A 26,987-nucleotide genomic window follows, 5' to 3' on the forward strand; every position below is an offset into this window, starting at 1 on the left:
CTCTATGTAAGGACCAGTGGTGTAGCTAGAGCTTTTGCCGCCCCTCTCAATACACATCAAAAATACTACAAAAAGTCAAAATGATGTATAGGGAAATAAATTAAAACTCTATGTTTATTTTTGATTTCAACATTCTAAAATTTCTTGCTTTTCTGTTAGCAAAATCATCGATGACATTGGCGAAGTCTATTTCATAGTAATGTAAGGTAATTCTTAATCAATTTTATTTAGAAAAACTCCTCTCACAACGCAACACTTACAGGAATTGTGAGGAAAATTCGCAGCAGTATTACAATATTTGGAAATGACTTCTCGAGACTGTATTTTAGAATTAACTGTAAAAGTTCAAAAAGGTTCAAAGTACTGCCCAGGGTGGGACTCCCCCCCCCCATCTAGCTATGCCACTGGTAAGGACAGCATACTTTTGTGAATGTTAGGTTCTGCCTTAGTAATTTATGCACTTTCTATAAAAAAGTGACATTTGAGCTGGATAAGAGAAATGGCTATTCTATGATAATGCTGGACTTTGCAAAGGCATTTGACAGAAAACTGTGGAAATTTATTATGTATTTACTGAATAAATTTCCATGTAGTATATGTGGAACAAATGAAAAAGTATATAAAGTGGCAGAGATAAGAAGGGTTCTACCTGAATTCCACTCTACCATATGGTGAAACGGAATGGAATTCAGAAAAATATGGGTGATCAACAGAATACTGCAGAACTCTCTCTCTCTGTTGGAATCACTGCTGTATAATTTGTACATTAGGGAATATCCAGTTGTTTGCTGATGATGTAAACCTGTGGAAAGCAATAGTTAATAAAGGTGATGCAGAGATCCTGCATGATGATTTAAATAGATTGACAGTGTGAGTAAAAGATAATAGCTGTTATTTTTATGCACTTTGGGATGAAAAGATTTCATGCTGTGTAATACATTAACAGATCTGGACTGTAGGAAATTGATGAGGTCTGGAATTTGGGTATGATGGTAGACAAGGAGCAAGTTAGGGTTGGCAGGGAGGGGGTGCTTATTGCATAAGTTGATAAAATAGCTAAAAGGATTATTTGGATGGTGAAGAATACATTGATTTTCCTATTAACTAAAAAGCAGAAGAAATTATAGGGACATGTAAGTTAATAAAATGATTGTAATACTAACAAAACTAACAAAGAAGACTTTTTCACTATATGACAATGACAAGTGGAGAAAAAATGGGGGGGGAAATCACTCATGGAGGTTGTATAAGAGTGTGAGAATTGGATCTTTTTTTGCTGGCACAGTTGTGAATGATGCAATAGATTCTTTGTCAGTGAATGACTTGAAGAGAGGTATAATAGTTATTATGTGAATAATGGTTAGTGTAGGCTTCCTGCAATGAATCTTCAGACACTTATATTATTAATAATATCACAAGAAAACATTTGTTAGCACCAATGGCAAATTCATACCCAAGTGTAAAAGGTGAAGTGATTTTGATAAATAAGGAAATGAAACAGGAATTGCAGATGAAAAAGAGGTTATGGAAGACAAAGAGGCAGGTGGAGATCATTTTTATTAGAAATATAAGGCTCAAACTATGAAAATGGCTATTGTAGTAAGGAAATAAAAATTAGAACACAAAAGGAGACTAGCAATGCTAGTCTCCTTTCATGTTCTAAAGAACTCCTTTTCAAAGGGAACTTTACTATGTGGCCATTAGGAGGAAAAATGATTGCACCCAAAATAACCTTGCTTGATGGAGGTTATAGTTGAATGACCAATTCAAATGATGTGGTAGAATTGTTTAATGGTCACTTTATTAAGCTTTTCCATCCTTTTAAAGCCAGTTTTATTCCTAGAGGAACAAGGTCAAAGGATCAGAAAATAATGTATTCCAAATACTAAGTGTCAATAAGGCATTTGGACCAGATGTGAATTTACCATGTATTTTATGGGGATGAAAGAAATTGATCTGGCTGTTTAATGAAAGTCTTGCAACATTACAAGTTCTTAAGGAGTAGATGGAGGGGCAAAACTGCATAAGGATGGTAGTAGAATGAAAGTATCAAATTTATAGACTATTTTAATAGTCTATAAGTGTTTCTCCTGTAGTTGTTAGGACTTATGTTTGGAAAAATGAGTAGAGCTCGTATACAAAATTGAAAAAATAAGGGTAATATTATTTAAGAAGGCAGCATGGATTTTTTTTAAGAGATGTTCTTGTTTTAGTAATCTGGTTGCCTTTTATAATAAAGTAAAAAGAATAGTGGGCAAGAGAAAGACATTTATTATCATTTTTCTGGATTTTGCAAAAGCAATTGATATGGTTCCACAAATAAATTTATATTTAAGTTGCAGCAAACATATGGGTTTAGATATCAGAGTAATGAATTTGATTAGTAACTAGCTTTGATAATTATCAGAGAGATATGTATAGGAGAGTATCATGGTGTGTGTATGTGTATGTGCGTGCATGTGAGTAGGAGTGGAAAAGTTACAAGTAAAGTTTCACAGAATTCCAGTACTGAGACTATTAATGTTCAACTTTCATGTTGATGCTATTGTCAGTGGAAGACATTCAGCTTTTGCAGATTATGTGAAATTTTGGAGGGTTATTAGTAATAGTATTGATGTTATGGCTATTGAGGATTTGAATAAGCTGGAAAGGTGAGCAAACAAATAATCAATTTAATATAGCTAAGTATAAAGTTTTGAGATTTGTAAATGGGAGATTTCATTTGTAATATCTTGGTGGTGGTATACTGGAAGAAGTGAAAGAAACAAGAGGAAATAAATGCTGCATGGGAACTGATAAAGAAATACACAACAGCATCAGTGTGTGAATGTATTCCAAAGGCCAAAAGACTGAATAAGGTAAGTGTAAAATGGAATCTAAAAAAAAGAAAGTACTTTGGAGGAAGTACAAGATGAATAATGGTAATAATCAGTCACGTGAAGAGTATAAAGAACAAGCCAGGAGAGTGACTCAGTTAGTAAGGAAAACAGAAGTAGAGATGAGCAGAAATTGACAAATCGGGCAAAGAAAAACCCTAGAGAGTTTTTAGAATGTGGCAAGTAGAAGGAAAAATGATCATGGTAAGATAAAGTTAATGGATGAAAGTGGTAGAATGGTAACTGCTGCAGAAGACATTGTTGAGGTAGTCAGTGATCAATTTATAAGGGTGTTTCATCCTGATCGGGTTGGAAATCATGAGCAACTTAAATATAGAGGACATAGGAAAGGATGGCTTAATTGTGAGTGAGCAGGAGGTATATGAGGAAATAAATAACCTTGATGTCAATATGGTGATAGGATTTGATGACATATCACCACGAATCTTAAGGAAATGTTCCAGGGAATTGGAAGTAGAAATGGCATGCCTGTTTAATAAAAGTCTTACAACAGCTCAGGTTCCAAGGGAGTGGAAAGAGGGTAAAATTGTTCCACTGCATAAAGGTAGTGATAAGGCTGTAGCTTCAAATTATAGGCCAGTTTCTATACCGGGAGTTGTGGTGAAGGCACTGGAGAGATGTAAGAAGTAGGATACAGAAATGGGTTGATAACAGCAGTATTCTCTGTGGTTATCAGCATGGATTTGTTAAAGGGAGATCATGTTTCACTAACTTAATTATGTTCTATAACAAGGTGACAAATACCTTGGACAGGGGAGATGCATATACAGTGGCGGACTTAGATTTTGAAAAAGCTTTTAATCAGGGGCGAATTCTTCATGCTTGCTGTGCAAGCTCATTAATTGAGAAAGAAGTAATACTTATTTGTTAAGCATGCATTTATAAGCATGACATTTAGGCTTTTATTTTTGTAGACAGAAGACGTCTTACGCTTGCACAGCAATAATTGAGTTTTGCATTGTATAGAAGGCCGATGCTTGCTCTTCTAGTCAAAGCTACCTTTGCTTGCTCGGTTGTGTGAGCTTCCAGGTCCTCGCTACAGCACTGTGATTTCATGTGCGCACGTAGCCATTTCTGCTCCCTTCACGTCATCTTAAACACAGGCCATATGCAGTGAAAGTAGCTCTAGCCAGTGAGCTTCAGTCAGCCTTTACAAGTGTGCATGTTGCTTGGGAAAATTAAGTTACAACCAACTTTTTATGACAATGTTATTGACCAGTTCATAAAGAAGAACTGTAGGGTATAATTTGTATTCAAGTAGCTAAATTGAAAAAGATAGAATATCATTTGTAAAATAAATGTTGTATTTGTATAATTAAATATACATACATTTCTAAATATATAGTTCTAAATGGTCAGTAATTCATTAATCTGCTAATCAGACTTCAATCACACCTCTCACTCCCTGAATGATAACAAGAGCATTCGCACCTGCTTTTAATAGACTGCCACATATGCGACTGTTTGCAGATGATGCAAACAGTTGCATATGTGGATATGCGACTGTTTGCAGATGATGCAAAACTGGGTGAGCAATGCACAGTCAAGCAGATGTTATGGCCTTACAAAGGGCTTGAATAGATTACATGAATGGGCAGGTAAGTGGAACTGTCATTTCAATGTTGCAATGTGTAAGGATTTGAGATTTGGTAGGGAACGATGGGATGCGAAGTATACATTTAGTGGAGAAACTTTAATGGAAGTGGAGGAGATGAGAGATCTAGGAGTGATGGTGGACAAAGACCTGAAATTCAAGGGCCACATTACACAAGTTGTGAAGACGTCACATTGGATAATGGCAATGATATGGAGCACCCTGACATGCAGAAATATAAAGTTTATGATACTATTGTATAAGCCCTTGATCAGGCCTCATATGGATTATTGTGCACAGATTTTGGTCACTGGGTTTTCATGGTGATGAGGATATGTTGGAAAGGGTCTAGAGAAATTTAACAAAGGTGGTCAGTGGTCTTTGGAATGTGGAGTACGAGGACAGATTGAGAGAATGTAAGTTGCTGAGCCTCATGAATAGGAGGGAGAGGATATGATCGAGACATATTAGCTAGTCATGAATTGTTATCAGGTCGACATGGAAGAGATTTTTCATAGAATGGGAAGGGGTAAAACAAAAGACCATCTCTGGAGACTGTATAAGGAGGATGTGAAGAATAGGTTTTTTTGTATAGAGCGTGGTTGGTGAGTGAAATGCATTGTCTGAGTGTGTTGTGAATGTAGACACATTGAATCAGTTTAAAGCATAGTTGGATGAGCATTGTGTGCAATACCGTGTACTCCCATGATTAATCTCCAACTCCATGGGGGTCAGATGTTAATAATAATAATAATGTGAAACTTGTAATCTAAAGAAGTATGATGAGAAAGGGATAACTGGTTTTGAGATGTGGTTTTATAGAATGCTGTTGAGGATATCATATACTGAAAGGCAGACAAATAGATGGGTTCTAGAAAGGATTGATGGACTTTTAAGACTCCTTAAGGGTATTGACAGAAGAAATATGAAATACTTTGGACACATTGAAAGAATAGAGGGAGGACTTCTCAAAATGTAATAGAAGGTGAAGTTTCTTGAAAAACAAGAAATGATAGACCTTCAATGAGATTGACGAATGGTGTAACTGGTCTTCGGAGATTAAAGCCTCTAGAAGAGCATATAACAGGACCATGTGGCAAGGACTGGAATGGCACATCACCGAGGAGCAGAGTGATCATACGGCATTAGATGATATCCAATGAATTAATGGATGGATAAATAAATATGAATGCACTTTAAACATTTTCAATGACTGTCCTGTGTCTAGACCTGAAAATCATCACTACATGGTGGCACCAACAACCTGAACGTTTGTAATTCAATAGGTATAGTAGCAATCATATAGTTAAATATTGTTTCTTCATATTATGTATGGAGATATAAAAGTTTTACAGTGGCTACACTACAAGACAGTGATCAGAGGACCTGGTTAGAAGATCAAATTCCAGATGATTGGAGTAGAGCTCTCATAGTTTCTATCTATAAAACAAGAAATAAAGCTAAATGTGAGAATTACAGAGGCATTTCTCTACTAAGTGTTCCAAGTAAGATTTACACAAGCATACTTGAAAAGAGGTTGAAAAAAATTGTGTAAAAGAAACTGGCAGGAGAAGAACAAGCTGAATTCATGCCAAATAGAGGTTGTCAGGATCAGATTTTTACTTTACAATAAATAGTTAAGAAGTAATGGGAATATGACAAGGATCTGTACTTTTTTTTTAATCTGGAAAAGGTATATGACAAGGCACTCAGAGAAAAACTTTTCAAAATACTGCAATTGTATGAGATAATATAGTCTATATTTAAGTTGTAATTGAAGGAAACACAAGAAGGTGGTTCGATAGGGGTAAGATAAGAATGTACATTATCTCCACCCTTATTCATCATCTATATCAGTGTTTCTCAACCTGTGGTCGCAGGCAGACTTAAATTAAATAAATACATTTTTTTTTTAATTATCCAAACAAAACAAATTAAAATTGAATAAGTAAGTAAAAATTATTGAAATCAAATGGAGCCTTAAAAAAACTAACAAATAGTGTCAGAATGTTCAAAGGCAGAAGCAATAAAACTATATTGTTTTTCACTTCGCTCTTTTATTATTCATCATTCTGCCGCTAAATTTGTAGCTGCAGAATGACGAATAATAAAAGAGGGGTTAAGTGAAAAACAATATAGTTTTATTGCTTCCGCTTTCCCTTGCTGTTTTGTCAGATTTCAAGTGAACATGTATTATCCACATTTCAACCAATTGCTTGTTGTGTATTAATTTTTATTATTGAAGGTTTCCTCTCAATATATCCTCAGAAGTGCTAAGCGATACTTGAACAAAGTGTGTCATGAGTTAACCCCTGTATTTATATATTTATATATTTTTCGGAAACATTTTTTTAATAATGGAAAAGTTGCTTAGAATTAGGACTTTGAAAAGAAGAGCAAATGAAACAGGTAATGCTAACCCTAATTGTAATACACATGTTGTAACAGCCAGTAAATCTGATACTATTAAAGTAGAAGAAACAAGCAGTTCAAAGAAAAAATACAGTAGGAAATATAATAATTCATATTTGGAATTCAGGTTTACTTGTGTGGAGATGAAAGTGAACAGAAACCTCAATGTGTTTTGTGTTATGAAGTGTCGAACGAGTGCATGAAACCTGCGAAACTCCAACGACATTTAGAAACTAAACGGTGTGATGTGAAAAATAAGCCAATTGAATTTTTTCAGTGACGCTTAGGGACATTAAATCATGGGAAAGATATAATTTCAGCCATGGGTTCCATTAATAGCAAAGCACTGGAAGCATCCCATCTCTTAAATTTGTGCATAGCGAAAACAGGGAAACCTCATTCTATTGGGAAAATTTACTACTTCCAGCTATAAAAGATGTGGTAAAAACTGTTTGGCAACAAGTTACTAAAAGATGTTGATTTGATTCCTCTTTCAAATGACACTTTTGGTTGCAGAATTAATGATATGGCAAGTGACACAGAATCTCAGTTAATTGAAAGAGTTAACAAGAGCGCTTATTATGCATTACAAATAGACGAGACTATTGATGTTACAAATGATGTGCAGTTAATATGCTACATAAGATATGCACATGATAACAACATTCATGATGATATTCTGTTTTGTAGAACTTTGCCATCCTGAACAACTGGAGAAGAAATATTTCACACTCTCGATAATTACATAATACACAAAGGGATCCATTGGGGAAAATGTATAGGCTTCTGTTCGGATGGAGCTCGCGCTCTTACAGGCAGACATAGTGGGGTTGTTTCTAAGGTCAAAGTAGCAGCTCTGGATATGAATTGGGTGCATTGTTTCATACATAGGGAAGCGTTAGCCTCCAAAGGAATGCCACCAGAATTTAAAACTGTGCTATACAACGCTGTCAAGCTAGTTAATTTTATTAAAGCTCGACCGTTAAATAACAGGTTATTTTCAGTACTCTGCGATGAAATGGGCACTGAATATACACAACTTTTGCTTCATTCTGAAATTCGCCGTCTTTTCAGGGGCAAAGTACTAACAAGGTTATTTCAATTACGGCACAAAGTTTTATTATTTGTAAATGAACGTAATTCTGATTTTGCAGCACTCCTTGTTGTTGAAGCATGGTTATCAACACTATCCTATCTTTCAGACATTTTTTCGAAATTAAATGAACTACATCTCTCCCATCAGGGAAATTGTTTAACTGTTCTTGATGCCTACGACAAAATAAAGGCATTTGAGAAAAAAACTGGTTTTATGGATTAATTATGTAAAAGACAGACAATTTGCACCTTTTCCAACATTGGAATCCTTTTTATTGGAAAATAATATTTTTGTTCATTCTGAGTTTGTGGAATGGGTTTGTGACCACCTCAAAAATCTGAAACAGAATGTTGAAACATATTTTCCGAATAACTTTTATAAGAAATTTCAGTGGGTTCGCGATCCATTTCAGGCTTGCAGTCACGAGAATGACCTTTCGTTTTCGAAAAAGGAACAGTTAATTGAGCTTTCAAGTGACAGTGGGCTTAAAATGCAATTCCGTGATCTTTGTTTTGCTCGATTTTGGATCTTGTCTTCAGTGAGAAGTGAATTTCCGGAATTATCTGAAGAAGCATTGAAAATCGTCCTACAGTTTTCTACAACCTATCTTTGTGAAAAAGTATTTTCATTGCTCCTTCAAATAAAAACGAAATACAGAAATCGTCTTGGTGTGTATGTGTGTTCCGATCTTCGACTGAAGTCGACCAATATTGAGCCAGATATCCAGCAACTTTGCAAGGGCCGAGAAGCTCAACCATCTCATTAAAAGTAAGTAGTAACATAATTATATCATCTTATTTATTTGTTTAATAAAAATTAAAACTTTGTTCAGTGATACACTTTTAATCGTTTACTTCTAATTTAATTAATTATGTTGCCATATCTTTCAAAACATGCTTTTAGATTTATTATGTTATAAATGGCACAGTTTTTCCAAAATGTTGGTAATTGCTACATAGGTTTTTTAAAAAAAATTACAAAAAGTCAAAATGACATATAGGGACATAAATTAAAAACACTATTTTATTTTTGAAGTAAAAGTTTAATTCCAACATTCTAAAATGTTATTTTTCTTGCTTTTCTGTTCGCAAAATCGTCGATCACATTGTCGAAGTCTATTTCATCACTCAGCTGCTGTTTTATAGACAGTAAGGCAAGATTTCATAAATGCCAAAAAAGGTGCTGCCAGGGGCAGATCCCCCCCCCCCCCCCAGCTACGCCTATGTATCTTGGTGGTCTGCAGAATTATTTTAGGCATTTTACTGGTCCTTGGGCTTAGAAAGGTTGAGAAATGCTGATCTATATGGATCACATTATGAAAGAAAGTCACATTGGGTCCACTATTAGAATTGGAGATGTTAAACTTGTACAGATGATGTTTTACTCCTAAACAGATCCAGTACAAGTCTCCAGGATTCTCTAACTAAATTAAAAACACATCCAGTATAAGTCTCCTGGATTCTCTAACTAAATTAAAAACACATCCAGTATAAGTCTCCTGGATTCTCTAACTAAATTAAATAGCAGATGTATTATGAAAGCAGGCAGAAACATTGAACACATCAATGCATTCTGTGAATGGAGAACCTATAGAACAAGTAAAATATTTCAACTATTTAGACACTCTCTTTTAGTGAAGATGGAAAGTTAAATCTGGAAATAAACAACAGAATAAGCAACACTGGTGTGGTGGGTAGCCAGCACTGAATTTATATAAAATAAGAGAGAAATTAGCCTAACTAATTTGTAACTAGCAAACTAGCAGTACACAAGACCAGTTTTAAGTTATGGTTCAAACCAGTTTTAAGTTATCGATCTGAAAGGTTGGTTAGAAATAAAGCACTCAATCAAAGACTAGAGACCAGAGATGTGAGGGTTCTGAGAAAAATTTGGGGAGTGAACAGATGGCATCAATGGCAGAATTGTATTAAAAATGAAGATATTAGAAAGGAACTTAACATTGTTAGTTGAGTTTTAAGTGGCCATATACCACTTAAAGAGAATAGTTGAAAAAAGGATAGCAAAACTGGTATTTGATGCTGAGATGGCAGGAAAGAGACTCAGAGGAAGACCAAGGTCTAGGTGGATTGATTCAGTCAGAAGGGCCATAGAAACACGACATGTTCGATATATCAATATTGAAGTGCTGACAAGTAATAGACTAATCTTGAGGAAAATTGTGGATAGGAGATTAATAATAATGTAAACTTAATCTTGTAGTGCTGTAATAGCAACCTGAACATCCCCCTTGTGGGACATATCAGGAAATTGATGATGATGAGATTTTAATTAAGTTACTAATTGCTCATTTATTTATGTAATCAGCAAGTGCCAAGCACTATCCAAAATTATGTCAGGTAAGCTTCACATACATTTCCCAACAATGTCTTTGCTTTGGCTTTGATGATTGAATTCAGTATTGAAAATTTATATATTTTTTTTTTTCAAGCATCTCAATTTTGATTTTCTTAAGCCATTTGCACATGTGGAATTTTTTTTTATTATTATTATTACATGACACCCTCCAAGGAGTCCAAAGACTCTTCGAGGGAGGGCACCTATTCCACAACTCTCTGTCTCCACCACTCAATCCACCAACTACAACGAACCACAACTACCTTCATCATCTACACTAGTGATAGCGAACCTATGACACGCGTGTCAGCACTGACACACTTGAGGGTTTCAGGTGACACACCTTGGATGTTGAAAAATATTGATATTCTGATGAAAAAACTGCGATAAAACATGTAAGATAGCTCTCAGTTAAGGCGAAGGTAGGTTTGTTCATTGAAAGAACTTTCTACCAGTAGTCAGCAACAGAAAAGTCATTAAATGTAATGCAAGTTTGTAATTTCAGTTTATTAAATTAATTGTATAATATGAATTCATAGATTTTATATCAATGTCCTATTAAATAAATAGCCTAATATATGTATAAGTCACCATCTATGATTATGTAGTTACATTTATAATGCATGTATGCAAGTGGCACATCAGCAACGTCAATATTTAAAAAAAAATAAAAAAAAAGTTTGACACACGTGGGTAAAAAGGTTCGCCATCACTGATCTACACCGATGCCATCTACCACCGAACACCACCACTAATATTTTCACGGACGCTCATAAACGTCCATGCCTTAACAACTTGCAGCCTTTTGGCTGGAGAGTGGATATTTTGGTTGGCCGAGTGGTATGCTAACCACTCGGCCAACCAGGCCGGCAATAACTCTATTCTGGCAGGATGGAATTAAAGTTTTAGTTTGGTTATTATATGCTAAAATCTCTCCACCCAACTCAAGTTTATTATTATTATTATCATCATCATCATCTGACCTCCATGGAGTCAGAGATTCATTGTGGGAGGTACACAGTATTGCATACAATGCTCATTCAATCATGCCTTAAACTGATTCAATGTGTTGACATTCACAACACAGGCAATGCATTCCACTCACTAACCACCCTCCATGCAAGTTTAATTATAATTAGACTTTTTAATAGCAAAATGATCCATTTTTGCCAATAAAATGGGCCAGTTATAACTAGATGATGTGAAGGAAATTATAATAATAATTCCATTTTGTTTAAATGAAATTCAATGAAATATTTATTTAGAACCTGAACTAAAATTTGTTGAGTGACATCAATTTGGTTTCAGTTGGACTATTTTAAGTGACAAAACATGCAGTGTTTGTTTGTGATGTGTGTGTTATTTGAAGCTTTATTGTTATAAAGTATTATTATGGTGCAGTCAGTGGCACATAAGCATAATAGGATAGTGGCAGCCAAAACAATGTGTTCAGGATTGCAAAGATTCTGAGATCTTTTGTGAGATATAGTGTATGTTTGTATGCACAATATATTTGTTATTGAAGATAAGAGGCATGGGTGGAAAGCAAGAATATATGTTGGAAGTGCTATGAAAGTGAGTGCAGAAGTGTTCTTTATGTCAAATGAAATATAAGGCGAATAATGTGATAAAAGACACAGAAATGTCATAGAAAATGCAGAGAGGAATTCAGGATTGAGTGAAGGTGAATGAAATACAAATGATGAGAGCAGTGGTGGAAGATGAAGGGAATGGTGAGGTGGCCATAAAGAGAAAAACATCACATTTATACAGTCTTTCACATGACAAAGCAGAGGCTTTCTTGAAAGGAATAGTGTCTAATGAATATTCATAGAAGAGTAAGAAAAGAGAAGTTAGAGGAAACAGAAAGGAAATCAATGAGCTCAATTGGTAGGAGAACAGCTTCTGATGAGAATTACAGTAGAGAAGAGTAAGAAAGGAGAAGTGAGAATATCATATAGCGATTCCATGAACAACAATGTGTGTTGGGGGGGAGGATGACAAAATCATCTTTTCCCTTGCAAAGATCAAAGATGTTAGTAATCCTGTTAGAATGCAAATAGGGAAAACAAAACATTAATAGTTTCACCAAGTATATGAATGATTTAAAAGTGGCTAACATGGAATATTAAAGGAAGTATCAGTGGATGAAGTAGTGGGGGGGGGATTAAAGATTCTGAGTGTACCATTAAGGTATACCAGGTGTGAACTCAATCAACAAGCCGTGATTGCAAATAAGTTGATGTCAGTGGTGTACAATTTTTTTTTTTTTTTAGCCATACAAAGTGAATTTGATGGATGAAAGAACTTGCATAACTTATAGATTGCACTTGAAAGCATATAGAGTTAGGTGTTTGATTTTGCACTTCCATTCTCTCACTAGTGAATAGAGGGGGTCTTCAACATAAGACAAGTGAATATAAAAATGGGAAAAATCAGAGAATGTTGAATGGAGTTTCTCATCTTAGATCTGAATGGGACAGTCGTTAAAAGGTGGAAGGTACCTGTGTGCCCAAGGAAATATTACAGTTCATGTATACTAATGTCAAAGGCATTGGGAACAAAAGTGAGGAATTATAAGCATTAGCGAGACTTGGTTAGCAGAATAGCATAAATTATAAGAGATATTGTATTTGCAGGGAAAACAAGACAGAAGAGGTGGGATGGAATATTACTTATCAGTGATAGTAGAAGCATTGCTGCCATCAACAGCAGAAATTCAGCAAGCAGGAAGGTAGAATGTACAGGAAGGCAGCACATTTCAGATTATCTAGTGTAAGATAAAAGCCAACAGGAAATTATATATATATATATATTGATTGATTGATTGCAGTTATATAGGCATAGGCCAAGGGCTGCAAAGGAAGATATAAATGATGCATTGGCAAATTAGCTCATTGAGCACAGGGAGAGTAATTATGGGGGGAGAGGGAACAATATAGAATGGAATTTATGTAGCGCTGATCGAGAGATGTTTGAATGGACATAGGGAGGAACAGAAACATAAGCAGCAAAATAAGAAACAACAAGGATGGAATCAGATAAGTAACATTGTCTGTAAAAAGGATGTTATTGATATGTTGACTTTATCATAAAACATGCTGTTGATGAGCGGATTATAATGTAAAGTTTTCCAGGAGCTAAAATTAAAAATATATCACATATAATTCATAAACATAAAAGTAAACTAGATCGTAATTGTAGTAGGTACTAACAACTTAACTATAGATAAGTTCAGTATGAGACATGGCATGAAAGGATTGTTGGAAGAGGTGAGAGTGAAAAGTGAGAAAGCGAAAATAGTAAGTATATACCTCGATATGATGGCAAATGATTCAGTGCATGGACTGTGTAGAAGGAATGGATGCAAGTTTTTGGATGTGTGGAGTGAGTTTGAGGGAAAATTTGAATTTGTGTAAAAGGGATGTCCTACACCTGAATGCATTTGGTATCAGGAGTCTTGAAAAACTAATAACTGGTATGAGACCTAACATAAGAGCGTCAGGGAAACTAAATTATAATGGGAAGAATGGTGAGAGCATGAGCGTAAGATGGACAGTGTTATATAATTGTGCTAATGGCGGGAATAGGCAATATCATGGAAATGATTACGAGGAGAAAATGATTTCGACTTTGTGTTCGCCTGGTTCAGACCTATCAAACATATGTAGAGAGATATTTATATGTATAAGGCACTACACTACAGAAGAATAGAGATCTGCAAGTGATCCAACTGTATCATGCAGACTGCAGACAAGAGTACAAAAGAATATATAGGTAGCTTATTATGTCTATATACGAATGCTAGGAGTATCAAAAACAAAGGGTTGGAGTTTGTTGCCTTGGTCAATATGTTGAGACCTCAGATTGTAGGCATTAGTGAGACCTGGCTATCAGAATCAGAAAAACTAACTGGTATCAAGTGTAAAGGGTACAGTATTTCTAGGAAAGATAGACAGGATAAGAGAGGCGGAGGGATGCTGCTAATGATATCGGATGACTTGAATTCAGTTATAGTTGAGACCTGCGATTTAGTACTAGTAACAGTATTTCATGTGGCAGTGAATTTCAAACCATCTGGTGTGAGGTGAAATCTAACAAGATCAATTACATAGTGGGGTGTTGTTACAGACCTGGTGGATTGGTTGCTAGTGATGAAGAAATGCATCAAAATAGAGACGATGAGCATGAAAAAAGTAATCATAATGCGAAACTGTAATTATCCAAATATTGGTTGGGTAGCAGTAAAATCTCATGAGAAGAATGAAATTGAATTTATTGAGCTGTTACGAGACAACTTCCTCAAACAGCATGTGACAGAAGGAACTCGAGATCAAAGAGAGTGTTAGATTTGATTATAGTGTCAGAGGGCATTTCAGTTAAAGACGTAACTATTCAAGCTCTGGGCTTTAGGAAGGCTGAACACAAACGACACATTAAATACCTCCATTTTGGAAAAACCGGCCTTTCTGACCACGCACTCCAAACATACCACAGAATTGATTGGAAAAATACCAAGTCCCTACACTACACCAAAACCTGGTTTGAGAGGAAATTTAAAGAAGCATGTGAAATGCTCAAACATAATCCAAATCTGAACAAAAATGGGTCCTCCCATTCCAAGAATGTGGAGGACCCATTTGCAACCGTTATAGCAACCAGAACAAGCCAAAGAAAAATCCCGCTACAAGAAGACTTTAAGCTTTTTTTTCTCAACATTTAATAGCAGCTTGAACTGTACAAGTCCCAAAGAAAATCGTAGTACAGGTATCCCCTTGCTTAATGTGGATTTGATTAACACGGCAAAATTAATTGCGGCAATCCCTTGATATACGCGGCAAGAGTTTTGATTAACGTGCCTTTATTGTTAACTAAATGTTTAATATAAATATTCTTACACAATTCAGTGTATAGCATGGAGGTGATAAGTAGCTGTGCATTCATATGTTGCAAGTGATATTCTGCACTGTTTTTGCTGTCAGTTTGGTTTAACACTTTCCATGTTATGGAAAGATTTGTGATATTTGACGGTAAATTGTATCTGAGAGATACCGCGACCTCCGATGTCACTATAGTATGGTTTAGTTTTTTTTTTTTATTATTATTAATTTATTTATTAATAAATAAATCTGTAGATTTATTTATTAACAAATTGGTTACTAATTAGGAAAAAAAGAATTTTTTTAAATAAATCTGTAGATTTATTTATTAATAAATTGGTTACTACTTAGGAAAAAAAGAATTTTTTTAAAATTATTTTGTATAGGCAGCACCCCCACTTAAAACTTCACGGGCCGCCACTGAATGAGTGCCTATTTGTTAAAAGCTATTAACCTGGTGTATGCAACATTGAGTTCACTGCTACCTCTTCTGAAGAAACTCAGGTGTATGAAGAAGAGGTATTAGAGCTGTTGCATAAACTGAATAAGAATTCAGCAATAGGGCCTGATGAGATATCAGCACGTGTGCTAAAAGGGTGTTCAGCTGAATTGGCTATTCCTTTGACCAAGCTGTTTAATATGAGTCTCAAAACAGAGAAGATTCTGCAGGAATGGAAAGAACTATGGTAATTCCATTTCATAAGGGTGGTGCAAAGACTGATGTATCCAACTATTGACCAATTAGTATCTCAGGAGTGGTGGTGAAGATTGTGGAAAAACTGGTTAGGGCTTGCATTCAGAAATGGGTTGACAGCGAATCTCTACTTTGTAATGAACAACATCGGTTTATTAAGGGAAGGTCGTGTTTTAGCAACTTGCTAACATTCTGTAATAATGTTACCATTGAACTAGACAAGGGGAATGTATACACCATGATACTTTTGAATTTTGCTAAGGCTTTTGACAGATACAGCATAGAAGATTGTTGCATAAATTGGAAAAAATGGGTTTGGATTATAAAATATTAGCGTGGTTAAGAAGATGGCTGACTAACAGATATCAAAAACTGGTATACAGGGGATGTGAGCCTGGAAGATTTAAAGTAACTAGTGGTGTACCTTGGTCCAGTTATTCAATCTACATCAATGATAGTGGGAAGGATTTGACAGGTGACGGCTATTTGCTGATGATGCAAAGTTAGGTGGGAGTAATCAGGAATGCAGCTGATATGCAGTACTTGCAGAATAATTTGAATATGCTGGAATTGTGGGCATGGGAAAATGGATGTCAGTTCAATGTTAGTACATGTAAAGACATGCACTTTGGCTTGATTAGATATCCAATGTCATATTATATTGGTGGGATTATGCTAGAAAAAATAGATCGGGCTAGGAATCTTGGAGTGTTAGCAGACAGGAAGTTGAAGTTCAGGGGCCATGTAGCAAATATTGTAAATACAACTCAAAAGATAATTGCAATGCTGAAACGAACTTTAACATGTAAAGATAAGAATGTCATTTTGCCTCTTTACAAGGCCTTGGTAAGGCCTCACTTGGACTATTGTGCACAGGTGTGGCTCTTGGTTTCCATTGTGATTCTAATACAGTGGAGAGAGAGAATTCAAGAGTGCAAAGACAGATTGAGAATTTGTAAACTGCAGGCACTAGCAAACAGGAGAAAGAAGGGGTGATATGATTGAGACATAGAAACTTCTGATATGGTCATACTGTATTTCTATTGATGGAATTTTTCATTTATAGAGGTTGGAGAAAGGATAGGATGGCATCCTTGGAAGCTGAGAATGAATTCTGCTAAGAAGGGGGCTAGATTTTTTCTCTCATGGGGTGGTGCTTGATTGGAATGAATTGCCATTGGATGTGGTATGTGCAAGCAGTTTAAATGAATTCAAGAATAAGTAAGATAGCTGGTGCATGTAGTATGTGGCCTCCCTCAATGAGTCTTTTGACTCTCTGGAGGTCTTTCTGAATAATAAAATTGCCAGCCTGGTTAGCTGAATGGTCAGCATGTCCTCTCGCCAGCCAAAAGGCTGTGGGTTCAAATCCCTCTGTGGGCATGGATGTTTGTGATTATCTGTGAAAATACTAGTGATGATGATGGACAGTAGATGGCATTGATGGAGATTATGATGGTAGTTGCAGTTTGTTGTAGTTGGTGGATTGAGTAGTGGAGACAGAGAGTAGGTGCCCTTCCTCGATGAGTCTTTGGACACCCTGGAGGTGTTACATAATAATATTAATTATGATAGCTGCAGAGTCATATCAACCAAAGTTTGAGAGTGTTAGATTTGATGATAACATCAAAAGATTGTCTACATTCAAGATAATCTGGGAGAATGATCAAGCTGTCTTGTCATGAGAGCTGAATAAGCCTCCCCCCCCCCCCCCACTCATGACATAGCTGAATTACTGAGTGATCACTCAGTAATGCAAATATGTCATGAGGACTGATGTGAAATTAGAGGTAGATGAACTGGAAGTGTTTTGGGTATTAAGAAATCTCAATGTGAATACAGCCATGGGGCTGGATGAGGGTATCATCCTATCGAACCTCATGCAAAAGAAATGCCAGTGCACCGAACCAGACTGTTTGAATTACTTGGTCTGGCAGTGACTCAAGGAAGTGGAAAAAGAAGTAACATAGTTCCGCTACATAAAGAATGTCCCAAGCCAGAGGTAGGAGATTACAGACAATCATCTCAGGAGTGGTGGTTAAGAGCAGAATTCAAGAATGGGTGGATTACCATTAGTACTTCCAAAACACATTGACAGTTCTTTTCTCATGATTTTGGTAATACTCATTTCAACAGTCAAAACAAGATCTCTCTTCTTGGACTGAAACTTACCATAGCCTTTCCCAACATAAACACATCACTTCTATATTGCAGACTTCAAAAAACTCGAAGAGTTTTGTCTGTCTGGCTACTAAGAGAAAGAATTGAGGAATTCAGCAAGTACCTGAAATCCATTATTAATGTGAACCTGTTCAGAAGAAGTCAAAAGAAGATTAGAAATGGCTAAAACAACAATCAGAGACTTGTCTACAATCTGGAAGGATGGATCATCTCCACATGAACAAAGTTGGTTGAGGATTTTGGATGCAGCTGTTTTTCAAAGTAACTTATGGATGTGAGACTTGAAACCTAAAGAAGTCTGATAGAAGAGAGGCTGCTTTTGAGATACAGTGTTACAGAAGGCTGTTGAAGATATCGTATACTGAAAGGCAGACATATAGATGGGTGCTGGAAAGGATTGTAGAACTTTAAGGATATTGACAGAAGAAAGTTGAAATACTTTGGACACATTGAAAGAATAAAAAGAGGACATCTCAAAACAGTAATAGAAGTTAAAGTTCCTGGAAAAAGAAGAGGGGTAGATTGTCAGTGTGATGGATGGATAGTGTGTCTGGAGCCACTCATCTTCAGAGAGTTAAAACCTCCAGAAAAGCATATACCAGGACCACCTGGCAAAGACTGGTGTGGCACATCACCGAGCATCTGAGTAACCATACAGCATCTAATGATGTCCAGTGAAGAGATGGATGAGCTGCTATGTACAAATCCCAAATCTGGCCAATCTTAGAATGCTGCTTTTACATTTGGGATAGTGCATCCAAAACTCTCTAAAAATTGTTAATGCTGTGCAGAAGGATAGTTTATATAATTGACAAAACCTCTCTCCAGCCACCATCACTGTCTCTTCTGCAGATATTTTCATGTGTGTTGTTCAGCAGAACCATTAAACCTTCATTTTCGTTAGACTTACAATAACACAAACTACCACTTTCCAACATCAGTCTATAGTTGAAATGTTACGTGGTTCTACCACAATTTCTTCATGGTGATTATCACAACTTTTCATCACACACTTGTAGATGGTGTGGTAGAACCACGTAACTTACACATTATTCTACATAATTCCCCATGAAATATTATACACTTGTTACAATGCTGCTGCATAATTTGCAATCCACTGAGAAAAAAAGTCTTTCCCTTATTTCACAAACCAGTTCTCATCTGCAGATATGACTTCATCATCTGTGGTAACATTTGTTCCTTTCAAGAGTTTCATTAAATTTGGGAATAGAAAATAGTCAGATAGGGCTAGGTCTGGTGATGAATAGTGTGGATGAGGCAGACATTAAAAACCCAAGTTGTGTATTGTCTGTTGAAATTCACGAACACTGTGAGTAGGTGCATTGCCCTGCAAAAGCAACATGCCTCTTCTCTGTTTCCTGTGGCATTTTTCCTTCAGTACCACCTTCATTTCCTTCAGAGCTGTTGAATAAACTGTTTCTGTAACAGTTTCACCTTTCTTGAAATACTTGGTAAGGATTACACCATCCATATCCCGAAAGAACCTTGTTCCAAAAGAATGACAAAAACCTTCCCTGCTGACTTTCGTTCGGAACTTCTTTAGCCATGGAGTACCTTTGTGTCCACTCCATTGACTGTTGTTTGGTCTCGGGGTCATAGTGATGAAGTCATGTTTCATCAACAGTCACAAAATACAAGCCAAAAATATTTCATCTGATTTCTCAAAATAATCCAAAATTTCTTGGGTCGACAGTACACGTTACGTTCTCTCTTTTGATTGACATTCAAACATTGATTAACAGTACACCATTATTGAATATTTTTTCACTTAGTTATAAATTAATTTAAAGAGGCCAAGAAGATATATTTTTGTTTAATCCTTTTTCCAAGTGTAAGCAAACAAACTTTATGTATGAAGCAGCTTCACGACAAAAAGATTAAACAAGAATATAATTTCTTGGCATATTTAACTTAAACAAATAAAAAAAATTTCACCATCTAGCTATAATCCATAATATTATGGTAATCAAGTGATACACCTTTTCACTACTTGTACATGGGAAACATATGACTTCTGCACTACTTCAACCTTGGTATCTCTTCTGGGTCTGGCTTCCTCTGATGTGGTGTTGGTCACTGCATTCCATTAGATGCTTATGGTATAACCTCTACTGACATGGTCTTTATTGAAGCCCTTCAGTGGAAGATGAGCAGTTCTGCTCTGTGGTAGGGTGTGCCTGTCATTAAGTAGAACCACAGTTGAATATCTTTGAGTGATCAAGTTAATGAGTTAAAATGATCCTTTGCATCACTCATTGAGTTTAGAGCGATGTGAAGGATTGCCTAGTTTTTTGGAAAAGAGCTTTACTTATACAAAGGTCGAAACCAGCCTAGGCAGTGGTCCTTTCCATAATGAATAGTATTATATATATGCCTGAAATGATGGGTGCTTTGCATTATGGGAAACTAAAATGATTAATATGATGTCACTAAGCTCTATATGCAAATAGCTTAGTCATGAAGATACTTAACGCACAAATTTTGCTTGCTTATTACTCTTGGAAAAAAAGGATTAAACAAGAATATAATTTCTTGGCATCTTTAAGTTAATACACCATTGAATTTTGATATTATAGTGTGTTGTTAACCAGCACTTCATACGACTATGAAAATACTTCTGAAGTGGAACAGTAATTTGTATTATCTGATACATACATTACACAATATTAGTGAATGATTTACAGACTATGAGCAGGCTTTGAAATAAGCATCCAGGTATAGCATCAATCTGGTAGTTGAATGTATTATCAGTTTCGCATCTTATCTTATGTTACAGGATACATATTTGTCCCAAAAGTCAGTCATAGCCAAGCAGCTTGGCTTTTTACAGACCTCATTTTAATAAAACAGTCAATCCTCTCTCCACTGGATTTTGTTAAACAAAAACTTAAAAAATGTAACAGAAATTTCACTATAAAATATGTGTTTATAAATAAAAATGTTTACTATCATTGCATTTGTTATGTAAAAATTAAATATTATTCGAACTGTGCAGAAAATATGAATACTGTAGATGCCTACATTTGAAATATATTTCTTATATAAATAGATATAAAGTGTATGGAAAAGCATAAAAACAAGATTGAAAACAAGAATACCATTGAACAGAACAATAAGAATGATTACTTTCATGATTTATCTGCATTTGATGATTCCTTAGATACCTCAGAATATTTTCTTTTTGAAGAACTAGAGACATCATCATCTGATATAGGTAAATATTCCTTCAATAATAGTAACAACTTTTATTTTTATTGTAATTTTAAAAAATACCATGTTTATTTAAATCTAAGATCACCTTTAATTAATTTATTTATTTTCTTATTCTCTGCACTCAGATTTCAAATGTCATAAATAGTGAAACACCAAGGGAATTCATCTGTTCTCTTATATATACATGGCTTTAGGTATTGCTAAGTATTCTTGTAACTATCTAATTATTTTTGACCTTTTTTTAACGTCTCAAAAGCTATTTGGCTATAAAACAAAGGATATTTACAGTATTATCCTTGCTTTTAATTAGATATGTGTGCACGCTTGCATTCATGCACTTTCCACATGAATTTATGCACATTTTTTTTGTTGAAACAGGGTGTTGATGACAATGTCTAGGTCCTTAGTAGGAATCTTTAGATGCATAAACTCACCAGTATTATTAGTTTTGCCTTTTCTCCAAAATTTCCCATTTCTGTATGTGTTAATTTCCTATTCTGTTTAGGTCATCAACAGGTACTAGTTTTTCCTTTTTTTTCTTTGGCATCTGCCCTCTAATTTATCTAGCTTTAATAAGCAAATTCATAAATATTTCATTTTTTAAGCACTCTTCAAATGCTACTTTGAAGACTGCATAAAAAAAATTGAATTTAGGAGTGAAGTGTGCCTCCTCTTCAATTGTTAATTCTCATTTTGTGTACAGATATTCCTTTGGCATCTTCTTTCATTTTATCCATTGCTCTTTCTAAATGTGCGATGAAAATGCTTGGTGATATTGGGTCTCCCTGTCTAGTACCTCTGCTTGTTTTAAACCATTTCCCCAAATCATCACCTATTCTAACTGCTGCAACTGCATTATGATAAATATCTTTTAATATAGCTATTATTTTTTTTTATGAATTACATAGGACGCAGAGGTTGTTAAAGAAACAACACAGAGGTTGTTTCTTTAACAACCTCTGCGTTAAATTATGTGTTATATAACGAAATATACTTAAATACACTCAAATAGCTTCATTTGATAGTGTTTGCAATGTCACTTTCTGGTCAATACTGTCAAATGCTTTCTGAAAATCAACAAAGCAGGTATATATGTTTTTGTTTTTTCTCCTAGCTTTTTCTGCTATTAACCATATTGTCAAAATCTGTTGAATAAATCCTGCTTGCTCGTCTGCAAGGTATGCTTCCAATTGTGTTCTCAATCTTTCTGTCAATATGATCATCATCACTTTACCAAGGTGACTTAGCAAGGCAATTGTTCTATAATTTTTACATTCTAGCTTATTTCCTTTCTTGTATAATGTTACTAATATTGATTTCACCCACTCCTCTGGCATTTTCCCTTCTTTCCATACCATATTACATAGTTGGTGCATTTCTGTAACCATACTTTCACCACCATATTTAATCATTTCTCCAGTAATGTTATCGTTACCAGGACTCTTGTTGTGTTTTAGCCGTGCTATTGCTTTTTCTATCTCTCCTCTTAAAATGTCCATATCATGCTCATTACTTGGTGATGATATCTGCTTCAATTCTTCAGTCAGTTTCCCAACGCTATCTGAATCTAGTTTTTCTTCATATAACTCACTACAGTATCTTGTGCCACCACTGTACGATTTTTTCTTTATTCATCAATACTTTGCCTTTTTCATCTTTAATTGTGGTCTGTTTTGGTTGCCACTTTCTATTAATGGTTCTGATCATTTTGTATACCCCCCCTTGTTTTATGCTCTCCATAGTACTGTTCTATATTATTGCATTGGGCTTCTAATCATTTCATCTTATCCATTCTGACTGCTTTTTTCACCTCGTTACACTTTCTTCTATATTGTTCTTCTATTTGTTCTGATGTATCCCTTCTTATCTTCAACATTTTTTTCTCCTGTACTAACTTCAGTGTTTCTTGTGTAATCCATTTCTTCTTGATCTTCTCTTCTTCTGGTACTGTTTCTTCAACTGCATCTTCTATCACCTTCATTACTCTTTTCACTCTTAAATTCGAGTTTTTTTTCTTTCTCCACACTTTTAAGTTTCTCTTCTAACACTGTTCTGTACCTTCTTCCTATTTCTGCTTCAGTTATTCGTGCTGTTTCTCTTCTATTCTGATGTTGGGGTTTATATTTCTTTTTTAATTTCAACTTGATGTTTGCAATCACTAAACTATCGTCTGAGTCTATATCCGCTCCTTGAAAAGTTCGACATTGCTGTACTGATGTTATCCATCTTCTTTTAATCATAATCATATCAATCATGTTTTTGGTTTTCCCATCATTTTGATTGCCACATCCATTTTCTACACTCCTTTTGTGGGAATCTCGTGGTCCACAGCAAATTCTAACAATTTTTCACCTCGTTCATTTCTTTCTCCGAAACCATATTTATCCATGACTCTTTCCCAACCATCATTATCTATTCCAACTTTGGCATTCCAATTCCTTCAATAATTAGCACATCTTGCTTTGGTATTATTTCTATTGTCTCTGTCAGATCTTTGTAGAATAAGTCAATATCCTCATCTGTGCTCTCAGATGTGGGTGCATATATCTGGACTATTGATATGTTGAATGGCTTTGCCTGAAATCTTGCTACTATGATTCGTTCATTAACTGGTTTGTAGCCTAACAGTGCCTCTTGAGCTCTTTTGCTAAGAAGGAAGCCAACTCCTGCTTCATGCATGGTGTCATGTCCTGACCATATTACTTTGCATCCATTGATCTCTCCAGATGTCCATCTCATCTCTGCCAATCCTAGTATATCCCACCAATATCTCTTCATTTCCTCACAAAGTAGTTCTAATTTTCCTGACATCCTGAGTGTCTGCACATTCCACATCCCTACTGATAACAGTTCTGTTAGTTTCTGTTTCCTTTCGTTATCCCACTTTTCGATCCAACCCTGATCACTCGATTGGTATTGCGGGCGTTGTTTATCCAGGCGAGGCCCGAGCCAGCATGTTGTAGCTGTTGATTGTATAGGCATCAGATAATAATCATGTTTTTTCTTTATGGTCAGAGCATCGACACTCATCTGACCGACCCTCATTCTTAATCCAGGCTTGGAATTGGCATGAGATCCCCTAAGGATCCCATGGTGGAGTTCTATCACGATGTTATATCACTAAGTATTAAAGGAAATATTTTAAGCAGAGACATGATTGTAATAAAGATATTAATTAAAAATTTCAATAATTATGGGGGTGATTATGAAGAGCTCAGGAGACAGCTTGTTGGTGTAACATGGAATGAGGAGTTAGCTGGAAAAGAGATGAATGCAGCTTGGGGGATTTTCAAAAACTATCTAGTAGATGCAATGTCTAAATATATTCCAAGGGTGAGATAGTTAAATAAAGTAGGTGTGAGATGGATGAATAAAGAGATTAAGCATGCGATACAGAGAAAGGGGGCATTGTGGAGACAGCATAAGCCAAGTGGAAATAATCAATTCCATGAGGTCTACAAAGACCAGGTAAGGAGGGTGACTTGATTGGTGAGAGTAGCTAAAGAGAGGTATGAACAGCAATTAGCTAATGAAGCCAAAAAGAATCCTAAGGAGTTATTTCGATATGCAGCCAGCAAAAGAAGGAATGATTATGGAAGGATGACATTGATTGGAGAAAATGGTATAAAGACAGCTATTGCGGAAGGTGTGGTGGAGATACTTAATGAGCAGTTCATAAAGGTCTTTCAATCTTGTGAATATGACTTCATGGAGAGATTGAGAGCAGTAGATGATGGGGGGGGGGAAGAGACTGGCTGTAAATGAGCAAGAGGTGTATGGGGAGTTGAATAAACTAGATGTTAATAAGGCTGTGGGACTTGATAATATATTGCCATGTATTCTGAAGGAATGTGCCAGGGAGTTGACACCTGTTTTCAGTGGTGCACCCAGAGGGGGGGGGGGCAAGGGGCCCGGGCATCCCCCAAAGAAAAGGAAAAAACACTAGAAAAATTTCCAAAAATCTTTTCCTAATTAAAATTCATTTTTTTATTTATGTTGTGTGCTACTTATGAATTAGCGATCACTGCAGATGCTCAGTTATAGGTCGTATGCGATGTGTAGTGTGTATTCGCAAAACATCTACTCAACTTGGCCCCCCCAAAAGGTTAAATCCTGAGCGCTCGGCCCCCTCCAAGATTAAATCCTGAGTGCGCCACTGCCTGTCTTGACATATTTTTTTAATACGAGTCTTGCACTCGGTCAAGTCCCTAAGGAGCGGAAGGAGGGCAAGATTGTGCCACTTCATAAAGGAGGTGATCGAACTCAAGCATTAAACTATAGGCCTATCTATGTGTCAGGTGTTGTGGTTAAGTTGTTGGAGAAGATTGTGAGAACTAGGCTCCAGAGTTAGGTTGACAACAATGGTATCATCTTTGATGGACAGCATGGATTTGCTAAAGGGAGGTCATGTTTTAGTAATCTACTTACTTATTACCATAAAGTGACTGCTTCCTTGGACAGAAGAGAAGGATATACAGTGATATATTTGGATTTCGCAAAGGCTTTTGATAAAGTACCTCATGATAAATTGATAGTCAAACTGGAGCAGATGGGGTTGGATATTAGATTGGTGCATTGGATTGGAAATCGGCTGTCTGATAGGTGTCAGCAAGTTGTGTATGGGGAAGCGATGTCGAGAAAAAGGAAAGTCACTAGCGGAGTGCCTCAGGGATCTGTTTTAGGGCCATTACTGTTTAACTTGTATGTTAATAATATAGGTGAAGATTTGGATGGAGATATTCAGTTGTTTGCAGATGATGCAAAGTTGGGATGAACCATGAAGAGTAGTGAGGATGTTGTGACCTTGCAGGAAGACTTGAATAAATTGAGTGATTGGGCACGGAAATGGGGATGTGAGTTCAATGTTGCAAAATGTAAAGTTTTAAAATTTGGAAAACAAAGATGGGATGCAGAATTTATGCTTGGTGAGGATACATTGTTGGAGGTGGAAGAAATAAGAGATCTGGGGGTGATAGTGGATAAGGATCTGAAATTTAGGGGAAATATAGCCAAAATTGTGAAGACAACACAAAGGCTTCTGGGAATGATGCGGAGGACACTGACGTGTAGAAGTAGGGAGATTCTTGTTCTGTTGTATAAGGCTTTGATTAGGCCACATATGGATTATTGTGCCCAGATTTGGTCACCTGGTTTTCAGAAGGATGAAGAGATGTTGGAAAGGGTCCAAAGGCGACTGACTAAGGTAGTTTCTGACCTCTGAAATGTCGAGTATAAGGAAAGATTGAGAAGATGCAATTTGCAGAGTCTGGTGGACAGGAGGAAGATATGATAGAGACCTACAAGTTGGTAAGGGGTTGTTATAGGATCAATGCTGGAGAAGTTCTACGGAAAACAGTGGGAGATCAGGGGAAAACAAGAGGTCATCCTTGGAAACTGTATAAAGAGGGTGTGAGTAGGGGAGTGAGAGGCAGGCTTTTTTCATGCAGAGTTGTAAATGATTGGAATGCCTTGCCTGAGAGTGTGGTGTCTGCAGTGAGTTTGAATGTGTTCAAAGCACGGTATGATGAACTGTGTGTGTGATAAAAGGACCTCCTAGATGAGTCTTGGACTTCATGAGGTCTTGGATAATAATAATAATAATAAATCATAATAATAGTCCATGCCACTTTCTGATCTATACCGTCAA

The 26,987-nt window shown here is 36.0% G+C and overlaps 1 protein-coding gene across 3 annotated transcripts in view; it reads left to right on the forward strand.

Moving 5' to 3' along the window:
• LOC150107593 (uncharacterized) overlaps nucleotides 1–26,987 on the forward strand; it is a 279,745-nt gene that overhangs the window by 226,612 nt on the left and 26,146 nt on the right. For all 3 annotated transcript variants that reach the window (XM_090391408.1, XM_090391406.1, XM_090391407.1), the window contains one exon: nucleotides 21,177–21,341. In XM_090391408.1, the coding sequence (XP_090247534.1) occupies nucleotides 21,177–21,341 (165 nt within the window). The remainder of the gene's footprint in view (nucleotides 1–21,176; nucleotides 21,342–26,987) is intronic.

Source organism: Typopeltis vanoorti, chromosome 4 (genome assembly GCF_054136105.1).
Source record: "Typopeltis vanoorti isolate ZY-2024b chromosome 4, IOZ_Tvanoo_1.0, whole genome shotgun sequence".
Taxonomy (NCBI): Eukaryota; Metazoa; Arthropoda; class Arachnida; order Uropygi; family Thelyphonidae; genus Typopeltis; species Typopeltis vanoorti.